General features: G+C 32.8%; 1 protein-coding gene across 1 annotated transcript; it reads right to left on the reverse strand.

Annotated features, from left to right (window-relative positions):
* Positions 1–20250: 20250 nt before the first annotated feature.
* LOC145262029 (uncharacterized) lies at positions 20251–20823 on the reverse strand. Its single transcript, XM_080119798.1, has one exon. It carries the CDS (start codon positions 20821–20823, stop codon positions 20251–20253), a length of 573 nt encoding a protein of 190 aa, XP_079975924.1.
* Positions 20824–23077: the final 2254 nt, after the last annotated feature.

The following is a 23077-nucleotide window of genomic DNA, read 5'->3' on the forward strand; positions in this document are numbered from 1 at the left end:
TTTTATGTGATACAACTAACGAAAGTAATTTAGCTTTACGCCTGTAGTATGTCTGACACTTAATCAAATTGGTTTTACATTCAACCAATTAATAGAAAAACGCAATGTATTTGTTAAGTTTATAAATTGAAAACATGACTCAATTTCACAGCTATCTGACCTGCATCGTAATTTTACCAAAACTCATGAGAAGTATAGTGAGGAAATTCGCTCAAGATCCCAGGAAGGAGTTGACAAAGGTCAGAGGTATTTGACTATCATCAAAATATAACCTTAAATGATCATAATGGAATCTCAATCCGATTAATATTCCGATTTTTTTACGAATCCAAACATTCCTCTTCACGAATTTTTATAATACATCCATAAATATGTGCACCAATAAAATATGTCATGAGTATGTAAAGTGTACACTATTAAAGTTGTGAAATAACAAAATAAGCAGTATCAGAATTATAACATCCCTATACATAAAACTGCAGAGGATTACAGTTGTGTCCCGAGAAAAATCACGAATGAAAACATGGGGCCGGACATCATTTACAAAAGTTAAACTATATGAAAGCAAAACAGTATATAAAAAGAACCTAATTGTTCTATTAAGTAAAATAACCACACCGATTGTGAAAACTCTCAGTTCAATTATACTGTTTGCAAGATGTCACATTAAATAAGTGGTGAGTTCACACAACAATTAGAAAAAAGTAAAAAAATCTACATACTGATAAGAATTACAACAAAATTATACAATGTCTTAAAAATCTATTAGTATTCATCGTAAAATAATTATGTAAAACAGATTTATTTAGCAAATATATCGTGGCTAGGCAATTATGACAAATATGTGTACGTATTATATTTGTCTAAATATAAATAACCATTCGAAGTATATATATATATATATATATATATATATATATATATATATATATATATATATATATATATATATATATATATACAGTGATGATCATATTTATTGGCACGGTAAAATAAAAGTTAAATTTTGTCTAATAAATTCTAAAAAAAGGGATTAAATTAAAGAAAATAACAAAGTATATTATGTATTTTTAACTGTCGTTTCCGATGCAGCAATCGGATTTTAGAAAAAATAAATAACAAAGGAACAACAAACATAATTGCAAAAAACCCTTGTTCAAAATTATTGGCACGATTTATTTAATAATCAATTGTATAGCCTTTGGCCTTGATTACCTTCCTCAGTCGCTTTTCATAGTTTACAACCAAGTTGTTGCACTCTTCAGTAGTAATTTTAGCCCACTCTTCCTGACAATAATCCTCCAATTGAATAAGATTCTTAGGCTTCCTTTGCATTACTCTCATTTTTAATGTTCTCCATAAATTTTCAATTGGATTAAGGTCTGCACTGTGTGATGGTCACTCCAAAACATTAATATGATTGTCCTCAAGCCATTTCTTAGTCAGTTTAGCCGAATGCTTTGGGTCATTATCTTGCATGAACCACCAACGACGACCAAGTGAGAGCTCTTTAGCAGAGTCTTTCAGGTTTTCATCCAATATTTTAACATAATCTTCCTTTTTTATGCTACCTGTGACCTTAACAAGTCGCCCTGGTCCAGAGGCAGCAAAAGATCCCCAAAACATCAAACTGCCTCCACCGTCATTCACTGTGGGTATGGTGTTCTTAGGCAGGAAAGCTTCGCCAGATTTTCTGTAAATATAAGACACTTTATTATGGCCAAATAACTCTATTTTCGTTTCGTCAGTCCATAGAACACGTTTCCAGAATGCAACATCTTTATCAATATGACGTTTTGCAAAGGCTAGCCTTGCTTTCAGGTGCATAGGCTTCAATAAGGGAGTCTTTCTCGGACGACATGCTTTTAAACCAGCTCTCTTCAAACCTCTACCAACTGTATGTCGAGATACATTCACTCCAGAGGTGCTCTGTTCATCAACAATCTCCCCAACAGAGATCCTTGGGTTTTGTTTTACTTGTCGAACAATTTTCCGTTCATCTATTGGGGAAATAATCCTTTTTCTCCCTCTACCCTCTAAACTCATAACGTGGCCTTGCGATTTGAACTTGTTTATTATGGCTCTAACAGTGGATTTGGGAAGGTTTAGCTTCTTTGAAATCTTATCATAGCCCTCCCCATTGGTATGGCATGCTACAACAAGCTTCCTGACGTCTTCGCTGTGTTCCTTAGTTTTAACCATGGCGATTGAAAATTATAATTTAGTCACTTATAATAGTTTAAATAAATCGCTATCTAAAAATTATCTGAAAAGAATTATTCACTGAATTAGCGTTAAACAAGCATAATATGGCTATAAAAAAGTTCAGAAAGCACGTAAACCGGAAATTGATTGATATTATACTGATACTAAAAGAATAACAAAGCCGTGCCAATAATTTTGAACAAGGGTTTTTTGCAATTATGTTTGTTGTTCCTTTGTTATTTATTTTTTCTAAAATCCGATTGCTGCATCAGAAAGGCCAGTAAAAATACATAATATACTTTGTTATTTTCTTTAATTTAATCCCATTTTTTGAGAATTTATTAGACAAAATTTAACTTTTATTTTACCGTGCCAATAAATATGATCATCACTGTATATATATATATATATATATATATATATATATATATATATATATATATATATATATATATATATATATGTGTGTGTGTGTATATCTATGCATATATTTAATATATTCATGTATATATTTGATAATAACATTGTTAAAGTTAAACTATCTATTATCCATCTATCTGTTTTTCTATCTATCTATTTTTTATCTAGTGCTATTGTTAAAATAGTTTACATGAATTAGATAGGTTACATAAACAAATTGACCTTTCGCAGGCATACGTGGATGGTCGAATATTGCGATACGTGTGCTTCTTGAATGATAACGTAACGGAACGGAGGTCAGAACGTCAGGAAGCCACAACTGAAATAAATTTATATTTTATATATATAGATTGATGTTTTGTTGTTTCACAAAAGAAGAAAAGAACAAACTTCTCAATTGGTTATGGTGTTGGTCATATCATGTTTAGTTAAGGAGCTTAACAGTGAAGATAGAAGAACTCTTAATGAAGAAAAGGTACGGAACATATATTAATGTTTTATAACAAAATTACACATTTAAGTAAATATGAATTGTAATATATACGCGTGTGATAATTCTCTGACACAACATGACTCAGTTCATACGTCAATTTCATATCCTCTGGCTAAACAACATAAAAATAATTTATACGTTTATAAGCTGGTGCCGTTAGGAGAACAGTATCTAACCATCCACTATGTAATATAAATGTCCTGTTGCCAAATAATAGAAATAGTATTCCATCGAAATAGAAAGAAGAAACAGAAACAATCCAAATGATATGCTCGTCAATGTGTTGTCTTTATTGCAACATATCTTCCCAATAAATAAACTGAAGAAACGCTTATGTATGGATATCTCTCTTTCTCTCTCTCTCTCTCTCTCTCTCTCTCTATATATATATATATATATATATATATATATATATATATATATGTTTATATATGTGTGTGGGTGTGTATGTGCGTATACATATATATATGTACGTGTGAAAAAATTAATCTAATAATATATAGTGTTTTTCTTCTACAAACAGTATCGTTTACAAATGTGCATTCATGTTTCAGTCTAGTTGCATCTCAATGAGACCCACCTCATCAGACAAAGTTAAGAAACATTGTTGAAATGAAAATAAGTTTTCGATTCGTTTTGTATATAAAAAACCATCCGCGTCTGGTTTACAGTTTGACAGAAAGCGGAGTATAATTTGTGAATGTAGACAAAGTGTGGAAACTAACTGGGAAAGGGAAAGAGGGGGGGAGTGGATAAAACCATGATCCGGCCTGGTATGGCGATCAAAGCCGGATGTATCGGTTTCATTTTTACTAGCCGATTGTCTATTGGCTTTAGTGTTTGTTTTGATCTAAAATAATGTATCCTCATTAGCGGCGTCTCTCTTATTTTTAGACTTCATGGCTGGGTTTGTTTTTTTCCTTTTTTTTCTTTAGATTTACCCATTTTATCTTTTACGTAGTATTTTAAGTGATATGTAATTTAGATATTTCGTTAATAAACGGAGAAATTTGTTTTAATATATTGTTCAAACTATTTGAAAATGTCCATACCGATTTTTATAATTTATTTTCAATCACGTTAATATTGCCGGCATATTTCGATTTTTATTTAGATTATGTGTTTCCATTAAATACGTGTAAAATATACCAGCGAAATTTGTGAAAATAATATACTTAGGAAAATAGGTAAGTTGTGGTTCGATATAACAAAATTGACTATCATATTCTATGCTTTTCTTTATTCAGGATTGTTTTTTTTAACTTCCTCTCAACTTCTTTCCCACCCCTGAAAATTCATATTTGACTCAGTTATGTTGATACTCAAATGATGTTGATCCGTGCAGGTTCCTCTCTTTGTTTCAATCATATTACTCGGCTCAGTTTATGCTAATTTTCGTTTTTATTCTTTTGTCTGACATCGTTAATACAACTTCTACGAGTCTCGCTCTTTCTATATTTTTCTTAGTCGTTTTCACACTTGAACTTTTAAGTGTTCGTCGAATGTAACATACCTTTTTAAAATATTTTTATAACTTCATATTCGTTTTTTTTTCAATTTCTACTCCTGTCAATTTTTTTGTGTAATAGTTGACAGCAGGACATGTTGATTTATTCACACGAATCACCAATAATTTTTTTTTAAATATTTTTTTCTGATCATAAATGCAATATAATTTTATGTGTCTATTGATTCTTAGTTTATAAATATTTTCTCCATATGATTACCAGGATCTCTCCAATGAGTTGCATGCAATCTAGTGTACCAATAAATCATAAATTTTAATAGTGAGTTAATCTATGCTCTATAAAGGCGTATAAGATCTGGATGTAATTAAAAATAATATGAAAAACATCGCGTTGGGAAGAGGCGATTTTTCAGACGTTTGCACTTATTAAAGATGTATAGAAAGATACGAAAGTTTTTTAAACCACAACAAAAAACTCATGCTCAGTTTAAAAAAAAAGTGGCACACTCGAATAGTTATATGAAATATAAACGTCAATATATTATCTTCCAGTCCTTAATTTTCACTATCGTAACGGAAATTCGCCATGAGATCACAAAATTCAAATCTATAAATAGTGTACAAACATAACGCCACAAGAGCCAGCAAGAAAACTTCCGTCACGAATCTGGCCCAGCATTTTAAACAGAATTATTTTATAAATGCTACGAAAATAGCCCAAAGAGTCTCCAAAATTATAGCAAGAACTCTTAGTGCACGAATCTGAAAAAATACACCAACCAACTGTGCTGAGTATTTGTTTTAGGTAAATTAACCTAATAATGTATACATATAAATTCACCTAACAATATATAGATACAATTTCACCTAACAATATATAGATACAATTTCACCTAACAATATATATATACAATTTCACCTAACAATATATAGATAAAAATTCACCTAATAATATCTAGATAAAAATTCACCTAATAATATATAGATAAAAATTCACCTAACAATATATGGATGAAAATTAACCTAATAATATATAGATAAAAATTCACCTAATAATATATAGAAAAAAATTCACCAAATAATATATAGATAAAAATTCACCAAATAATATATAGATACAACTTCACCGAATAATATATAGATAAAAATTCACCTGCTGATATATATATATATATATATATATATATATATATATATACATATATATATATATATATATAACAATTCACCTAATAATATATGGATAAAAAAATCACGTAACAATATATGAATAAAAAATCACCTAATAATATATAGATAAAAATTCACCTAATAATATATAGATAAAAATTCACCTAATAATATATAGATAAAAATTCACCTAATAATATATAGATAAAAATTCACCTAATAATATATAGATAAAAATATTATATAAATAAGAAAGCCTCTCTAGCCTGGATACCAAGAAGATCGCTTTACTATAATCACCAGAGTATTATATTTTTTTCCGAGATCAAGGATTGGTGATTTTTAGAAACTAAGTGGTCTCAGCAATAAAAACGCGTGTCATACTGACTTAGATATTGTGAGCATCATTACATCAAGCTGGAAGGTTCTGCTAGGTGAAAGTGACTGTACAACTTAATGCACTCAAATGTGTAAATATGTTCCTGTATTAATGTTACGTTTAATATGCGATGCAGCAATAAATCCTTGCAGCATATACAAGCCAGAGCAGTTTGAAATAAGTCATACGCCACTTATTAAATCAATGGAATCATACAACAGCGTACTTAATATACAGATCTATATATCCTGACAGAGTTACCTAGAAAAAGAAAGAGAAAAAAGACGGCTTAGTTATAAAGTGCCTATCCCCAATAATGTTGGTTTAAACAGAGAGCGAAAGATAGCAATATACAGATATATTATATATTACATAAAAAGAAAGCGTACTCCTAGGAAGGTGTAGATATTTCCGTAACTATAGGAGCAACATAACTTATGAAAAATAACTGTAGAAACTATTTGAAAAATATATCTGTTAAATGAAGGGCAGAAATAGTGAAAAAATCGCACTAAATGGGAAATATTAAAAATGATCACGCGGTTATAAAGGGTGAATGTTTTGCAGTCAGTAGGATGGCCCATCCACAGCGTGAACGACCTGATCAGGCAACTGAAAAATAAGTAAAATTACCACAATCTCTAGAATCTTAGTGGTTAATATGAAAAGAATGCATGTTATTAAAAATTAATGTAAAATCTATGAATCGATCGATATACTTGCTTTTGCTTTTATAAATATATACTAATGCTTGGAATATAAAGATAAGGAAACGTACTTATATCTTACATTTTTTTTAAATCAGATATAAATTTCTATATAAATATTTAACGTAGACGAATGCTTCATATAACAATCAATATGTACACAGCATCGAAGAAGAAATGTGATATTTATTTAAACTTAATCAAACATATGTTATAATGTAAATCAATGCGTTAAATTGAGTGCAAACGAAAAACGTTAACTCGCATGTTATTATTTGGTTGTGTATTTAGTTAACGGTTTACAATGAATTAAAATGTTCAAGACATGGGTGTTATAGAGACAATTGTTATCCTATTCATCTCATTGTATACCAATCAATAAATCTCATGAATAAAAAAACGAAATTATTAGCTTGCGTAGCTTGTTTAAATGAAAACATTTATTGAAATATATTATTAAATGTGAAGATAATATATACAAATAAACGCCATACATATCTTGAACTCCCATAGGTACGGTGTGTTCAGTTTTGTTACTGGTATAATTACTAAACCCGTGTTTATACGTCATAAAACATATATGACACAAGATAGTAAGGGCAGTAGCTATTTTTTCCAATCTTAAGCGAATATTATTTATATAAACAAGCACATAGGCTGAATAAATGTAGACATGTCTCAAAACAGAACAATACACTTTTTAAAGCAAAATTATATTACATTTAAATGAAATTAAATTATAGTGTTGAAAAAGCTTCAACCAGAACTTGCCCCGATACTTACAAAACTTCCAAACACCCTGAAAAACCTCGTATGCCCTGTATTTTAGAATTCAGGTGACAGGTCATCCCCTGCTCAGTATAGACCAATAAGTCTCCTGTATGTCGTGAGTAAGTTGCTGGAATCCATATTAATTAAAGAAGTAGTCAACCACCTCAGCAGAAACAACCTTCTTAGTGACATGCAATATGGTTTCCGTTCTATTTGATCTACACCAGATATGTGTAACGGTTATATCTCGTAAGATCAGTGAATCTCTACAAAGGCTCTCTTTCTAGGGCAATTGCTCTTGACATATCGAAGGCCTTCGATAAGGTATGGCATAAAGGCCTACTACACAAGATTTCCAGCTACTGTATAACTGGAAATGTTTTCTCAATTATTAAATCGTTTCTCTCTGGTAGGCTCATAAGAGTAGTGGTTGATGGGCAAAAATCAGAAACCTGCAGTATTCATGCCGGTGTTCCTCAAGGGTCCATTCTGGGCCCAACTCTCTTCCTGATCTACATCAATGATCTCCCAAAACACATAGTTAAATCATTCATTGACATCTATGCTGATGACACAACCATCTATGATTACACACCAAAGGCCGTAAATTGCAAAGTTTTCTCTAATTCTCTCTCCTATGATCTTGAGCGCGTTGTACAGTGGGGGAAGAGATGGCTGGTTACTTTTAATGCATCTAAAACAAAGCCTCTATCTTTACATCATCAACGCTCTGATCCCCATCTGACATCAATTGAAATTGATGGTTCTCGTCTTGGGGAGGCTCCATGTTTTGAGAAGCTTCTGCGATTGACCTTTACTCCTGATTTGAAATGGAACACGTACGTCAAATCCGTTGCCAAGGTCGCTGGAAAAATGGTGGGATCCTTCTACTGCTCCAGTAGATATCTCACTGCTGATGCAATTCTTAATCTATATAAAAGCTAAGTACGTTCAAGGATGGAGTACTGCTGCCAAATCTGGCAGAAGCTGCTATAAACACCATATCATGCCTTGACAGAGTACAGAATAGACTTCGTAACATAGTGGGGGCACCATTTTCTCTTCTCTACAACCTCTCTACCACAGAAGGGACGTTGTGAGCCTGTCGTTATTTTAGCGTTATTTCCATGAGATGTGCTCGTCTTAGCTCACATCTCTTGTCCCCCTCTCTAATCTTTCACGAAAAACCCGTCAAGTTGAACCCACTGTCAGTAATTTTCTCCACTCTTTATCTGTGCCTTCATCAAAACGTAGATTCCATGAACAAAGCTTCTTGCTTAGAACTGCGCGCCTGTGGAACTCTCTTCCGTTTGTCTGTTTCCCACCTGACTACAACTTGGATGTCTTCAAATCCAACATACACTAAAACCTGATAAACCACACAATTAATTAAGACACATTCTCAGATCTCCATTACTAACGATTATTACGATATGATCCCATTGATTACTGTACACGCAATAACCCTTATCCCAAGTGGTCTCCGGGCCTTGATAAATGGTGATTCCATGTTTAAAAAACTGAATAGAAAGCAGTGGTAATGTGTTTTTTAAATATATTTCCGTTTTTTTGTTGTTGTTTTTTTTTGGAGGGGGGATATCATCGCATTTTATTGTCTTGATATTGTTTACATTTCAAATATTTCATTTTTTGATGTTCAGATCAATGCGTACAGTATTCGCTGCATTAGAATAGATGTAAGTGTAGAAATATACATTAAAAATAAATTTATGTAAAATTATAGTCCATAAAGTATTTAAACAGAAGATACATAGCCTGAAGCATCAATGAGAAACCATTTATACTATTTCTATATTTATATATAGGGCTGTGACAACAGAATATTGTTTTCATTTCTTTGCCTCTTGGGTATATATCCGACATAGTTAGACACACTTAACTAACCGAGAACCAAATCCGTCTATATAAAATCATATAAGATATTAACCGATATATACTCAAGATGCAAAACAATAAAAATATATGTTGTTGTCACAGCCCTATTTATACATCGAAAATAAAATAGAAAACATCTTATATGTTGCTGAATGAGAAATAATCGATTAAGGCTCCGATCAAATGAACTAGCATTTTCTAAAAAAACTCTTAAGCTAAACTTGTTTATATATGTTGTAATGTATACATTCAGAACATTTATTTTATTAATGATTTAAACAATTTTTTTTTTTACTATATCAAACCAGTTCGAATCATATAGGACTCATGCTAACATCTTAAATTACTAATAACGTTCGGCATACTTAAAATTGACCATGGACGATACGTACCAAAAGTATCTATATCATACTCTTGACTTAATTAAATAGGGTTGAAATGATAACATTTCTGTGTCCCAGCCGTTTGCAGGATATTGTTCCCCAATTAACTCAATATAATTATACTTAGGTGCGTTATGCATTTTCTTTTTAAATGTCAGGAATAGAAACAAGTTACAAATAAAATGGAAGACTGGGGTCCTAATCTTCAATTTTTGAATGCTTATTGGATCTTGAACTAAATACAAGGAAAGAAGCTCGTTTAAAACTTACACTTGCATTTGTTTATTATTATTATTATTATTATTATTATTATTATTATTATTATTATTATTATTATTATAGAGCATGCCCGTTTTATAAGTGTTATTTGATATAGGTCGAGAAACTGTTATAATGATCATAGAACATATACTTGCTAATTACAGCATGTAACGATATATCCGCCGTCCTAAAGAAAACGGCACTATAGCTTTAATTTACAAATTTTATTGAAAAGTTCAATTCAGATTACTTGATTATGTAGTAGAGCTGATATATATTCAATGTATTAGTTTTCAGCCTCAATCAGTGCATCTATATGCGTCGGAAACTGGAAGCATGCCTTTTCCACAACTGCGGCGGGAGCTCGACGAATACTCGGCGGATGATAGTGATCATGCTGGCTTTAGTGTTGAGAAGTGTTATGTTAATGATGTGCTTAAATCATTACTAAACAAAGTAGTCCAGCGACTACATGTCGCCGGAGGAGGGTGACAGTGATAGCAAAGTACAAAGTCGTAGCACTCCTTCTGAAACCAAGCCTCTGTTTCTTTGGATCGGTGGTACGGTGCCGTCTTGCTGTCACGCATATGGTCTGCCACTGGCTACCTGACTGCGCCAGAAGATTGCCATCATTTTCAGCACATCTGGAGACATTTTGGTGTTGACTTTCAAGCCGACTTCAGTGATGTGAGGTGGCATTATTCACTTGAAACGAAAGACCATAACAGTGGCTGGAAACTTCGTTAGGTTGTGACATCAAGCTTTGAAACGTCTGGATTTGCATTTTGAGGGTACTGGCAATAATCTGATTATCATAACCTCAATCGGTGCAGAGCATAAATTATACAGCGGCGCATCTCCGATCTCGCTCATTGAACATTTTTCCACCCTGTACAAGATTAAGGGGGAAAAATAGATGGCAATCATCTAAGACAGGGGAGCTGTTATTTCAGATAGATAAACAAGATAATTAATACTTTTAAAAATTGTTATTTTCAGAACAATGTTTACTTATTATGTAAATATATTTAAAGAATCCAGTTTTTGAGTTTTTTAATTTTTTTTTTACATTACTTCTGAATAAAGAGCGATATAATTTCCTTTTCTACAAATAACTTGAAACGCAACGGCAATTAATGTATGATTCTCGCCTTCTATGTATAAAAACGAAAGCAGGATTAACAGACAAATGAAATTATATAGACTTTTGAAAAATATACCTTTTTAAAGTGCTATTAATTGTCTTTACATGTGTTTTTTTTATATATGTATGTTACGTGAAAGCTCTGTGATTTTATTCTATGGAATAGTAGAATGATTATGTACGAGGATAGTTGCTAAAATATAATTAAAATAAAGCTACTATCAATAAAATTACATATTAATTGTGTCTTTTGTCGTTTTGCCTTTAATCATTCACGTTGCACAATGGAAAGCGTTAAATCAATTACGAGACTTAATGCTTTTGCCCAGTTATCTCGAAAGATAAAGTTGTTTTGATTAATGTCAGACGTCAAATTTCAATAAATAAGTGGGGGTTTGATGTTGTATGGATCTAGACGAAATCATTTTAAAACCGGTCGGGTAAACAACATTTTTGGTTACTAAGTGCTGCAAAATGTCAATATTTACCAGATGCGTTTTATACATGTGAGTTCATTCCGCCCTTCTGACGGCTGATGTGTAGAAGATGCCAATATTCTCAGATGGTATAAAATAAAGACAATATTTAATTATAGTTGCCTTTTGCGAGAAGAAATTATATTCTAAATGCTTTTATTTCTTGAGCATTTATAACTTAAATTAGTTAAATAAAACATGCATGGCGTGCTTATATGCTGTATAGAATTAATGACATGTTTGTACATTCTATAAACGGTTTCCCGTGAGAAAATATAAGTTGTCATGTATCCAGACGCGAAATTATAGTGCATTAATTTTCTAAACTATAAAAGAAAAAACAGCAGAACCAAGCCTTAAAAATAACAGATTTAACAATAACATTTGTGCAGAATACGAAACATAAGATACTTTGAGTATAAAAAGAGTAGGATTATTTTGATCGTCTATAAAATTTTAAACGCTTCATTTTGTTGGTAAATATGAAACCAATGCACGTCATTCAAATATATACGATTTGTAGGTTATCCACGTTTTAGAACGTTACTCACTATCCCCCTTCTTACAACAAAATAATATAATGCGGGGCATATAAGTTCTTGAGAAATTCGTAATTTTGATTTAAAATTATCTATTTTCAAATAAGGTCCTGCCATAACACCTGGACATTATAGATGATTTTTAAAAAAAGCGCTTCGTTCTATGTTATCGTTTAAATTACAATCGCTTTAAAGCAATCGTGGCTTTGATTTCAGAACGTTTAACACAAGATGGAAAAAGAGAAAATTCGCACAATTTTCGTATTCTTATTCAAACTACGCTGAAACAGCTCGCGATATTAACGAAGCGTTTTGCCTTGGGATCACTACTGAACACACATCACAATGGTGGTTTAAGAAATTTCGTAGCGGCCCCGATTCTTGAAGATGAGGAGCCCAGTTGTCCGCCATCGGATCTTCATAACGATCAATTAAGACCATTAGTCGAAGCTAATCACACACAACTGTTCGAGAACTGGATTATGAATTATAAGTAATATATACGAAAATTTCCAATCACATGAGAGATTCGAAAGACAACATCACTTAATAAATAATGCCTAAAGAATTGAACGACAACAAAAACTAATGCCCTTACAACGTTTCATTTTTGCATTTTTATGCAAAAAGAACAAAGTGTTTTTCGACCTGGTTTTAAGTTGGGATGAAAAGTTCTTTCGTCAGGAATCCGGGCGACGCTTATCTCAGTGGCTAGATGCCGACAAATGTCCACGACACTTCTCGAACTATAAGTTGCACCCAAAGCAGGCCATGCTGACGGTTCGGTGGTTTGCGACCGTTCTCATCCATTGCATTTCTTTTTAATGCAGGCGATGCCATTACGACAGAGAATTGTTCTCCACAAATGGATGACATGCATAAGAATCTACGAACATCGCTTATCAAGAGAAAAGACCAAAATCTCCTCCATGACAATGCCCGACTGCAAGTTGTTAAACATACCCAGCAGATGTTGAACGAATGAAGCTACTCTCCATACTATCGAGACTTGCCACCTACCGATTAAAAACTTGCTCAAGCATCATGCCAACTTTCGGAGTGAAACATCCTTAAAAAAACCTACGCAATATCAAAAACGCGTTAAGAGATTTCATAGCTATCAGAACGCAAGATTATTACGTGACTGGCATAAATACACTTAGTTTGCGTCTGCAAAAATGTGTTGATTTTGATGGGGCTTATTTCGACCACTAATATTTTGTTCGAACCGAAACATGCTAATCGTAATTTAAAAGTTACAAATAAATGCATTTCTTGTCAATATGATAATTACTATATATATTATTTAGTGTGTACGTTGAGACATATGTACATTATGTCATGAGTGTGAAGAATTGCACTCGTTCTGATATATATATATATATATATATATATATATATATATATATATATATATATATATATATATATATATATACTTTCACTACTCCGATGAAGACTGAAGGATCGGTCGAAAATATGTACTTGTAAAAAAAGTTTTTTTTAATTTTTTTCATAATAATATTTTGTATTCCTGCACGTCACCAATTGAAAAGGAAAAGAAAAGTTATAAGCTTTTATACTTTTCGTATTCCTTTTTATACATTTCCATTCATATATATATATATATATATATATATATATATATATATATATATATATATATAAAGAGAACGAAAATTAAAACTATAAGTTGAACTTTACAATCAAACATTATTGTTCAGATTCCTTATTCTCCAGAGTTTCAAAGAATGCTATTCTAGTTATTCTTCTCATCGGAAAACATGAACAAATCAGCAAATCATATTTGTAGCAATGCTATAATTTGCTAGTTAAAGCATTAAGTGAAACCGCAAATTATTGTGGTTATACACTGCCAAATAAAAGAAGTTACAAAAAATGTTGGATATGTAATATATATATATATATATATATATATATATATATATATATATATATATATATATATATATATATATATATATATACACTTGTGCCCGATATTATTCATACCCCTCGGATCTTTGAGATTTCTATAAGAATATTGCTCAAACCAGAAGGTAGACAATATTAAAGGGATTTCAAACAATAAATCAAGCATAAGCATCTAATTTAAACTCAACAAATAAATAAATTATGCAAGTTTGAAACATTATACAAAGAAAAACAATAATGGCACTAGTTCAAAATTATTCATACCTTTCTTACTAATAGTCAATAGCATGCCCTTTATTCTTAATAACTGCCTGTAACCGTTTTGGATATTTATCAACAAGGTTTTTACAAGCATCAACACTGATTTTTGACCATTCTTCAATGCAGTAGTTCTCCAAATCCCTCAAATTTCTAGGTTTCCGCTTTTTAACCTCAATTTTCAATATGTTCCAGAGGTTTTCGATAGGGTTCAGGTCGGGACTCTGGCTAGGCCATTCCAAAACATTAATTTGATTATCCTCAAACCATTTCTTGACTATTTTGGCAGTATGTTTTGGATCATTATCCTGTTGAAGGACCCAGTTTGGTCCTAAATGGAGCTTCTCCGCATCCTGTCTAATGTTTTTCTGGAGTATCTCCAAATATTGCTCCTTCTTCATGGTTCCATCTATCTTGACCAAACTACCTGGACCACTAGCCGAAAAGGAGCCCCAAAACATTAGGCTACCACCACCATGTTTCACCGTGGGTATGGTGTTCTTTGGGTTGTAAGCTTCTCCTTTCTTCCTCCAAACGTAAGAAGCATCCATATGGCCAAACAATTCAATTTTTGTTTCGTCAGTCCACAAAATACTTGAGAAAACGGACTCTGGAGAATTCACATGGGTCCTAGCAAACTTTAGACGTGCTGCAAGGTGTTTTCCGGTGTGCAATGGAGTCCTTCTTGGTCTTCTTCCTTTCAGACCATTTTCATGCAGAGTCCTTTGTAATGTTTGCGTTGATATTTTTATGCCAGAAGACTCCAGATTTTCTAAAATGTCCTTAGTAGTGGTGGTTGGATTTGCATTAACACTTCTTACAATATTCCTGGTGGCTCTAGCAGACAGTTTCCTTTTCCTTCCTCTACCAATTAAGTTGTTTGTTGTGTGGTGGCTCTGGAATTTTTTGATGATGCTGTGTACTGTTGCTGTAGGGACCTCAAATTTCTTGGAAATTGACTTGTAACCTAAACCATCCTTATGTGAATTCACAATTTTAGTCCTAAGATCATTACTAAGCTCTTTTTTCTTCCCCATTCTAATAATTTTTATTCTTTTATTGGTTTTCAGTTGATATCATTTTAATTTCTGAAAAATGCAAAAAACGAAATGAAATTAATCAAAGGTTGTATAAAAGCATTCAAAATAAGAATCAAACAGGAAACAAACAGTCAGAAACTCGATTAATACTGAAAAAATAAGGGGGTATGATTTTTTTGAACATTGCAGATTTTATAAATAGCTGTATATTTCTTTTATTACAAGTATCCCGAGATTTTAAAATGACGAAAATGATCAGAAGAGGTCTATTAAGAATATGTATCAATATGGACGTAAACAATAAATTCTTACAAAGTTACACCTAATAAACTCAATTTTCAAGGGGGGTATGAATAATATCGGGCACAAGTGTATATATATATATATATATATATATATATATATATATATATATATATATAAACAAATTGCGTATAATATTTCAGCTGGCATGCAAATCCTCTCAAGTTGATCCGAAATGCAAAATAGTTACTTAGAGAGAATGTGTTTCAAAATAAACCCAGCGTGACGATAGATGTAATCCGATTGAACGTTTTCAAAACAGCTAAAATTATTATTATTTTTTATCGGGCAGTGCACTACGCAACGAGAAGTCTGCCTCCAGTTAAATGGGACCTAACAGTAAAAAGAGAGAAGTTCAGTATGAGAACTTTCATCATCGGCTTAATTAGAAAAAGTTATTTCAAATTAAATTCTTAAGTAACTAAGTTCACGCTAAGCGGGAAAAATTAGTCCCTGAAAGATCGTATTTCTCTGCCCGGAAATTGTTTAGACAGAACTAATCATATCTTTCTTTAAAGTGTTAAATTGGATGGCAGTATTTAAAATAAATGTAGGAGTGATGATTATAAAGATTTAAGTATTGCAGAATCATAGATTATTAAGGCTACTAAAAAGTCATGGTGATGACAACGATGACAATAATAATAATAATAACCACAACAATATTGGTAATAAATGCAAAGTAATTCTAATATTAGTATAGTCAATGATCATGGTTAATAATAATAATATTAATAATAATAATAATAATAATAATAATAATAATTTAGTAATTATAGTAACACATTTAGTAATAAGTATAAAAAATTAGTAATAATGTTGAAAAAATCGTAATAAATATGGCGATAATAATAATATTCATAATAGCGGGCACGGTGATAGTGACACAGATGATTATGTCAATCATATACCGATATTGATAAAATTATATACACATATACGTATATGTATATATATATATATATATATATATATATATATATACCCATATATATACACACATACGCACATTAAAATATACATACTTACACATATACACAAAATATACATACACGTACACCAATAAACATGCAAGTACACACATACACACCCACACACACATACATAGTACACCCATAAACATGCAAGTACACACACACACACACATATATATATATATATATATATATATACAATTCACAAACCACATCTACATAGACATATGAAAAATAATACAAAAAAATAATAAATAAATAAAATAAAAACCGTCATATATATATATATATATATATATATATATATATATGCACACATAGATAGACACACGTAAGGGCAATTATATACAGATATCCAAATTATAACAGATGCTAAAACCGCTACCCCCACTAACACAACTATTACTGCTACTACTACTACTCGCAGTAGTAATAATAATAATAATAATAATAATAATAATAATAATAATAATAATAATAATAATAACATTAATAATAAAGATACCTACTTACAGAATAGTAATGTGCCTAAAGAAAATTAATAATTGAATTGTATTCATTAATATATATATATACATATATGTATGTGTGTATATATATATATATATATATATATATATATATATATATATATATATATATATATGTCAAAGGCTTTAGTAAGGTCTATAAAAACCATATATAATGGTAAATTTTGCTCCCTGCACTTTTCTTGGAGTTGACGAGCAGTGAAGATCATGTCTATCGTGCCTCTATTTGGTCGAAAACCACTTTGGGACTCGGGAAGGATGGTTTCTGCAAGGGGTGTAAGCCTGTTGGCCAAAACCCGAGCTAGGGCTTTCCCTGTGGTAGAGAGGAGAGAAATGCCCCGGTAGTTCCCACAGTTTGCCTTGTCTCCCTTCTTAAAGATGGAGACCACTAGGGCATCTCTAAGTTGTGCAGGGATTTTCTCTTGTTCCCATATTTTGAGCAGCAGGGCATGGATGTGTCCTTTGACTCTGTGAACCGTCAAGCCCTTTGGCTGGTTCTTGCAAGATTTGGATGCCCAGAGAGGTACATTCGGGTACTGAGACTGCTACATGACAATATGTCAGCTACAGTCCTCAATAGTAGTGGAGATGAAACAGAGCCCTTCAGGGTTGAAACGGGAGTGAAACAGGGATGTGTCATTGCCCCAACCCTGTTCTCCATCTTCATTACTGCTATCCTCCATCTCACGGACAAACATCTTCCCCATGGAGTTCGGATTATGTACAGAACTGACGGGCGACTTTTTAACATCAACAGATTTAGGGCCAAAGGTCGAACGAACACCATATCCATTATGGAGCTACAGTATGCAGACGATAACGCCCTTGTAGCCCTCTCAGAAGAGGACCTACAGTGTACACTGGTTGCCTTCACGAGGGCGTACAAACAGCTAGGACTAACAATTAATATAAAAAAAAAAAAATCCTCCATCAATCACCACAAAACTGTACTCCAGTCTCACCCCCAAACATCTCCATCGACAACGCTAGACTGGAAAATGTGGACCACTTCCCATACCTAGGCAGCATCCTATCATCAAAAGCCAACATAGATGATGAAATACAACACCGTCTCAGCTGTGCCAGTGGGGCTTTCTCAAGGCTAAGGAAGAGAGTATTTGAGAACCGTGACCTTCTGGCAAAGACCAAAATCATGGTATATAAAGCTGTCTTGCTGCCCACTCTTCTCTATGGATCGGAGACCTGGACCACATACAGGAGGCACGTAAAAACCCTGGAGACGTACCACCAAAGATGCCTCCGAAAAATCATCAGAATTAGTTGGAAGGACCGACGCACCAACACCAGCGTCCTGAGTGAGGCTGACATTCCCACTATCACCGCTACTGTTGCTCAACGCCAGCTCAGATGGACTGGTCATGTTGTCCGAATGCCGGATCTCCGCCTTCCATAACAGCTTTTCTACTCTCAGCTTGTTGAGGGAAAGCGTGCCCAGGGTGGCAAAAAGATGAGGTATAAGGACAACATCAAAGCAAATCTAAAGCGGTTTCACATGGACCTTGAGACATGGGAGGACGTGTTGCTGGGAACTGGTTGGCATGGAGGAGCGCTGTCCACAAAGGTGCTGCGCTTTATAGTAGTGACCTAAATCAAGCTGCTGAGGATAAACGCAAGCACAGAAAGGACAGATTATTAACCAGACACACCCACCCCCACCCCACCACCACTACCTTTATCTGCCCAAATTGCACAAGACAAATTGGGTCTAGGATGGGGCTCTATGCTCACCTGAGGACCCACAGAAGCCACAACGGAGGACAGTCTTACTCGGACACGAGTGACCGCCGATGATGATGATGATATATATGTATGACTTAGGAGTACTATATATCTTAATATGTAAAAAAAAAAGTAACAGCCGTATTACAGCAGTATCATTGATTATTTCTATTATTCGTAAGATGAAGCAATAAATTAGCTTTTGATTGTAAAGATCAACTTATAGTTTTAATGTTATTTCTCTTATAATAAGCTGTACTCTCTATGGCGCATTGAGTTTTTTTAAAATTCGGTTTGGATTAAATTTTGTATACATAAATATTCTTATTTGTATTAGTTTGAAGATAACTATTTCGTGTATTCGTAAACACTACATCCCTTTGCTTTCATTAATATATATATATATATATATATATATATATATATATATATATATATATATTAATGAAAGCAAAGGGATGTAGTGTTTACGAATACACGAAATAGTTATCTTCAAACTAATACAAATAAGAATAAATATATATATATATATATATTAGACACGTTTGATTGAATACGAGAGAGTTATTCCATTTACCGTTCTTGCTGAATATATTTTCTATTTGCCGAGTGGTCTGTTTAATTTCCCCAGGCGTATAATATAGAATGGCGATCAGTTGTTGATCGACTATATTTTCTCAACCGCTTTCATCGGGCGTCATTATGTATAATACGCTTGCTGAAATTAAAAAGACCACTTTGCAAACAGAAAATATATCCAAGAAGATCAGCGAAAGGGATAACTCTCTCGTGTTCAATCAGACATGTCTAAATAATAAATGTTGCCAATATATATATATATATATATATATATATATTTATATACAAGGTGGGCCAAAATTAGGGTCCTATCTTTAAATTAGAATAACTTCCACAAAACAAAAGTTAAACTCACCAAACTTTATGTGTGTGTAGTCTGAACCTTCCGAGATTTTTTTAAATAAACAAACCAAATTTTGGCCGAAAAACACTTCTTAAAACTTACAAAAACTAAAGTATTGTTTTTTTACACTGTTTTGAGTTTTTTTAAGCAAAAATAATGTTTTCTAAATAGGCGCCGTTGGCGGCTTCACACTCTTCGGCTCTTTTTAAAACATTTTCCATAACAGTTTGCAACATCTAAGGACTTATGGGTCTTATTTCTGCTTCAATATTTGCTTTCAGTTCCTCAATATTGTTTGGTTTATTGGCATAAACCTTTTCTTTGAGGTAACCCCATAAGAAGAAGTCAGGAGCTGTAAGGTCCGGTGATCGTGGAGGCCATTGTATTTCGCAACTGCGAGAAATAATCTGATTTCCAAATATGCCCTGTAAAAGTGTAAGGGTATCTCTCGCAGTGTGTGCAGTGGCTCCATCCTCTTGGAACCACATCCTGTCAGGTTTGGCGGCAACTCCCGGTTGCAACAAATTTTGCAGCATTTCTCGGTAGCGGTCACCCGTTACTGTTACCTGATTTCCGGCATCGTCTTCAAAGAAATAGGGGTCAATTATCTCTTCAGCAGTAACGCCACACCACACCGTGCACTTGAGTGGATGCAATGTGTGCTGCTGAATTATCCTTGGGTTCTCCGTACCCCATATTCGGCAATTTTGTTTATTGATGAACCCATCAAGATGAAAATGGGCTTCATCCGACATTATTAGTTTTTTGAGAAAATCGGGATCATCATTGGCCAAATCCTGGAGTCGCATAGCGTACTCAAGTCTTTTTTCATTATCTCGAGGTTGAAGTTCTTGAACTAGCTGCACTTTATATGGAAATATCCTCTTTCTCTTAGCATTCTCCGAAGTGAGGTTCGAGAAATGCCAAGTTCTTTTGATCTCCTCCTTGTGGATGTGGATGCATCCTCCTCAAAACTTCTCTCCAATTCCTCGAAATTTTGAGCTGTTCGTACAGTCCGAGGCCTACCACTTCTCGCCATGTCGGATATTCCCTGTTGGTCCCTAAAACGAGCAATAATTCCTCGGATTGCTTTTGCCGAAGGAGAGTTTCTGGTGTTGTAATGACGCCAATAGATGAGTTGAGTCTCCGAAATCGACTCATTGGATTTAAAGTACCACTCTATTATGAGGGTACGTTCCTTAGGGCTAATACGGCTCATGCTTGCTTCGGAAGGGGTCCTTTACTTATTCTGAAACAAAAAAATCAATAAATAAAAAAAGTTATGAATTTTTATAAATAGGACCATATGGATGGATAGATAGATACATATATATATATACATATATATATATATACACATGTATTTATCTATAATATAAAGCTGAATGTATGTGTGTGTGTCTGGTCACGAATAGGCTCCTATATGGTTGACTATTTAAAAGAAAACTGATTACATATAATGACAGATGTGTCGAGACACAGGAATGGGTATGTTTGATCTGGCAGAACGGTGGTTCATTAAAACTGTGGGGTCTGCGTTCGCGCCTGGCCATCAAATTATGGAAATAAAAAAATAAAAATTAAAAAAAAAACGTTTACAAGTGTATTTCATATAGATGTACAGAATAATACTTTGATAAGTATGTTTTAACTTAAATAAGGTTAGTATAATAAAATTGTAGGGTCTGCGTTCGCGCCTGACCTCAGCACAAATCTAATAAAGACTTTACATATCTATCTGCGTACATGTACTTTGATAATTGTGTTTAAATTTGAAGAAATATGGTATAATAAAATTATGGGGTGCTCATTCACACCTGACCTCCATAGAATTGAAATATGTCACAACGTTTAAAAAAAGTTTTTTTTTTAATATAAATCCACAGAGTATTGTGATAAGTGTTTCAGTGTGAACAGGTATGACATAATAAATTATGGGGTTTACCTATTTTATTTTTACTTTCCTCCTATTTTGATTTGGTTTTGATACCTCCAAATTTGAAGCTATATCTTTACAACCCTGTCTTTTCATAACCTATCATACTTTCATAAATCAGAGTGAATTGTCCGTTAGCTGTTTTTAATCCAGTCAACGACGGCTATTTTGCTAGTATATACATATACATTAAATGTTTTTTTCGATACTCACGTTTTCCAATACTACAAATTATAAGATAGTATTATAACTAAGGCATATGAAATAATTATACAATATATAAATATATATATATATATATATATAATTGTATATATATATATATATATATATATATATATAATTATTCGTTAATGTAATAAATTTCCACGTATAATCAATGCACATGCGAGCACACATGCTTACACACACATATACCCAAACACACCGACACACACAGAGGCGGGTACACCTATATATACATACACACGCACACACACACACACACACACACATATATATATATATATATATATATATATATATATATATATATATATATATATATATATATATATATATATATATATATATGATGGTTGAGCTGGATTAAATCCGATGATATGAAATAAAATGGAGGTGGAAGGACCTGGATACTCAACGTTTCGCCCGATTTATGCGGGCTTCTTAAAGAGGGATGGTCATTGACGAGAGAGTCGGATGATTGGGGCTATATATAATGATGGGGGAGAGCAACGTGTTTTCCTTATGTAAATTAGATATAATATATACATATATATATATACATTTTATGAGATAAAAAAATAAATAAATTAGAGTAAATTAGTGTAGTGAGTTACGTCTAAAAGTTCAAATATCGTAGAGATTAAAAACCCACGACAGAAAACTTAACAGGAAACTATCCAATCTAATCTCCAACAGCAAGTGGGGTTCTATTGGACGACCAAAACTCATGCAAAATCTTACAAACCGACCACTATCAAACACCGAGACAGAAGCCCTCAGCCTTGGTTTAAAATTTGCAACGGGAATCTATACAAAGATAACAACCAACACAATCGCTCGAAATTATAAACACGAAGATACCGACTTTATGAAAGGTTTCATCCAGGTTATAATATCCACGA

The sequence above is a fragment of the Euprymna scolopes genome, chromosome 3 (genome assembly GCF_053919585.1).
Source record: "Euprymna scolopes isolate OS-2025 chromosome 3, ASM5391958v1, whole genome shotgun sequence".
Taxonomy (NCBI): Eukaryota; Metazoa; Mollusca; class Cephalopoda; order Sepiida; family Sepiolidae; genus Euprymna; species Euprymna scolopes.

Excerpts from the sequence above, each read along its gene's own strand:
- LOC145262029 (XM_080119798.1), bottom strand. The coding sequence starts at position 20,823 with ATGCGACTCCAGGATTTGGCCAATGATGATCCCGATTTTCTCAAAAAA.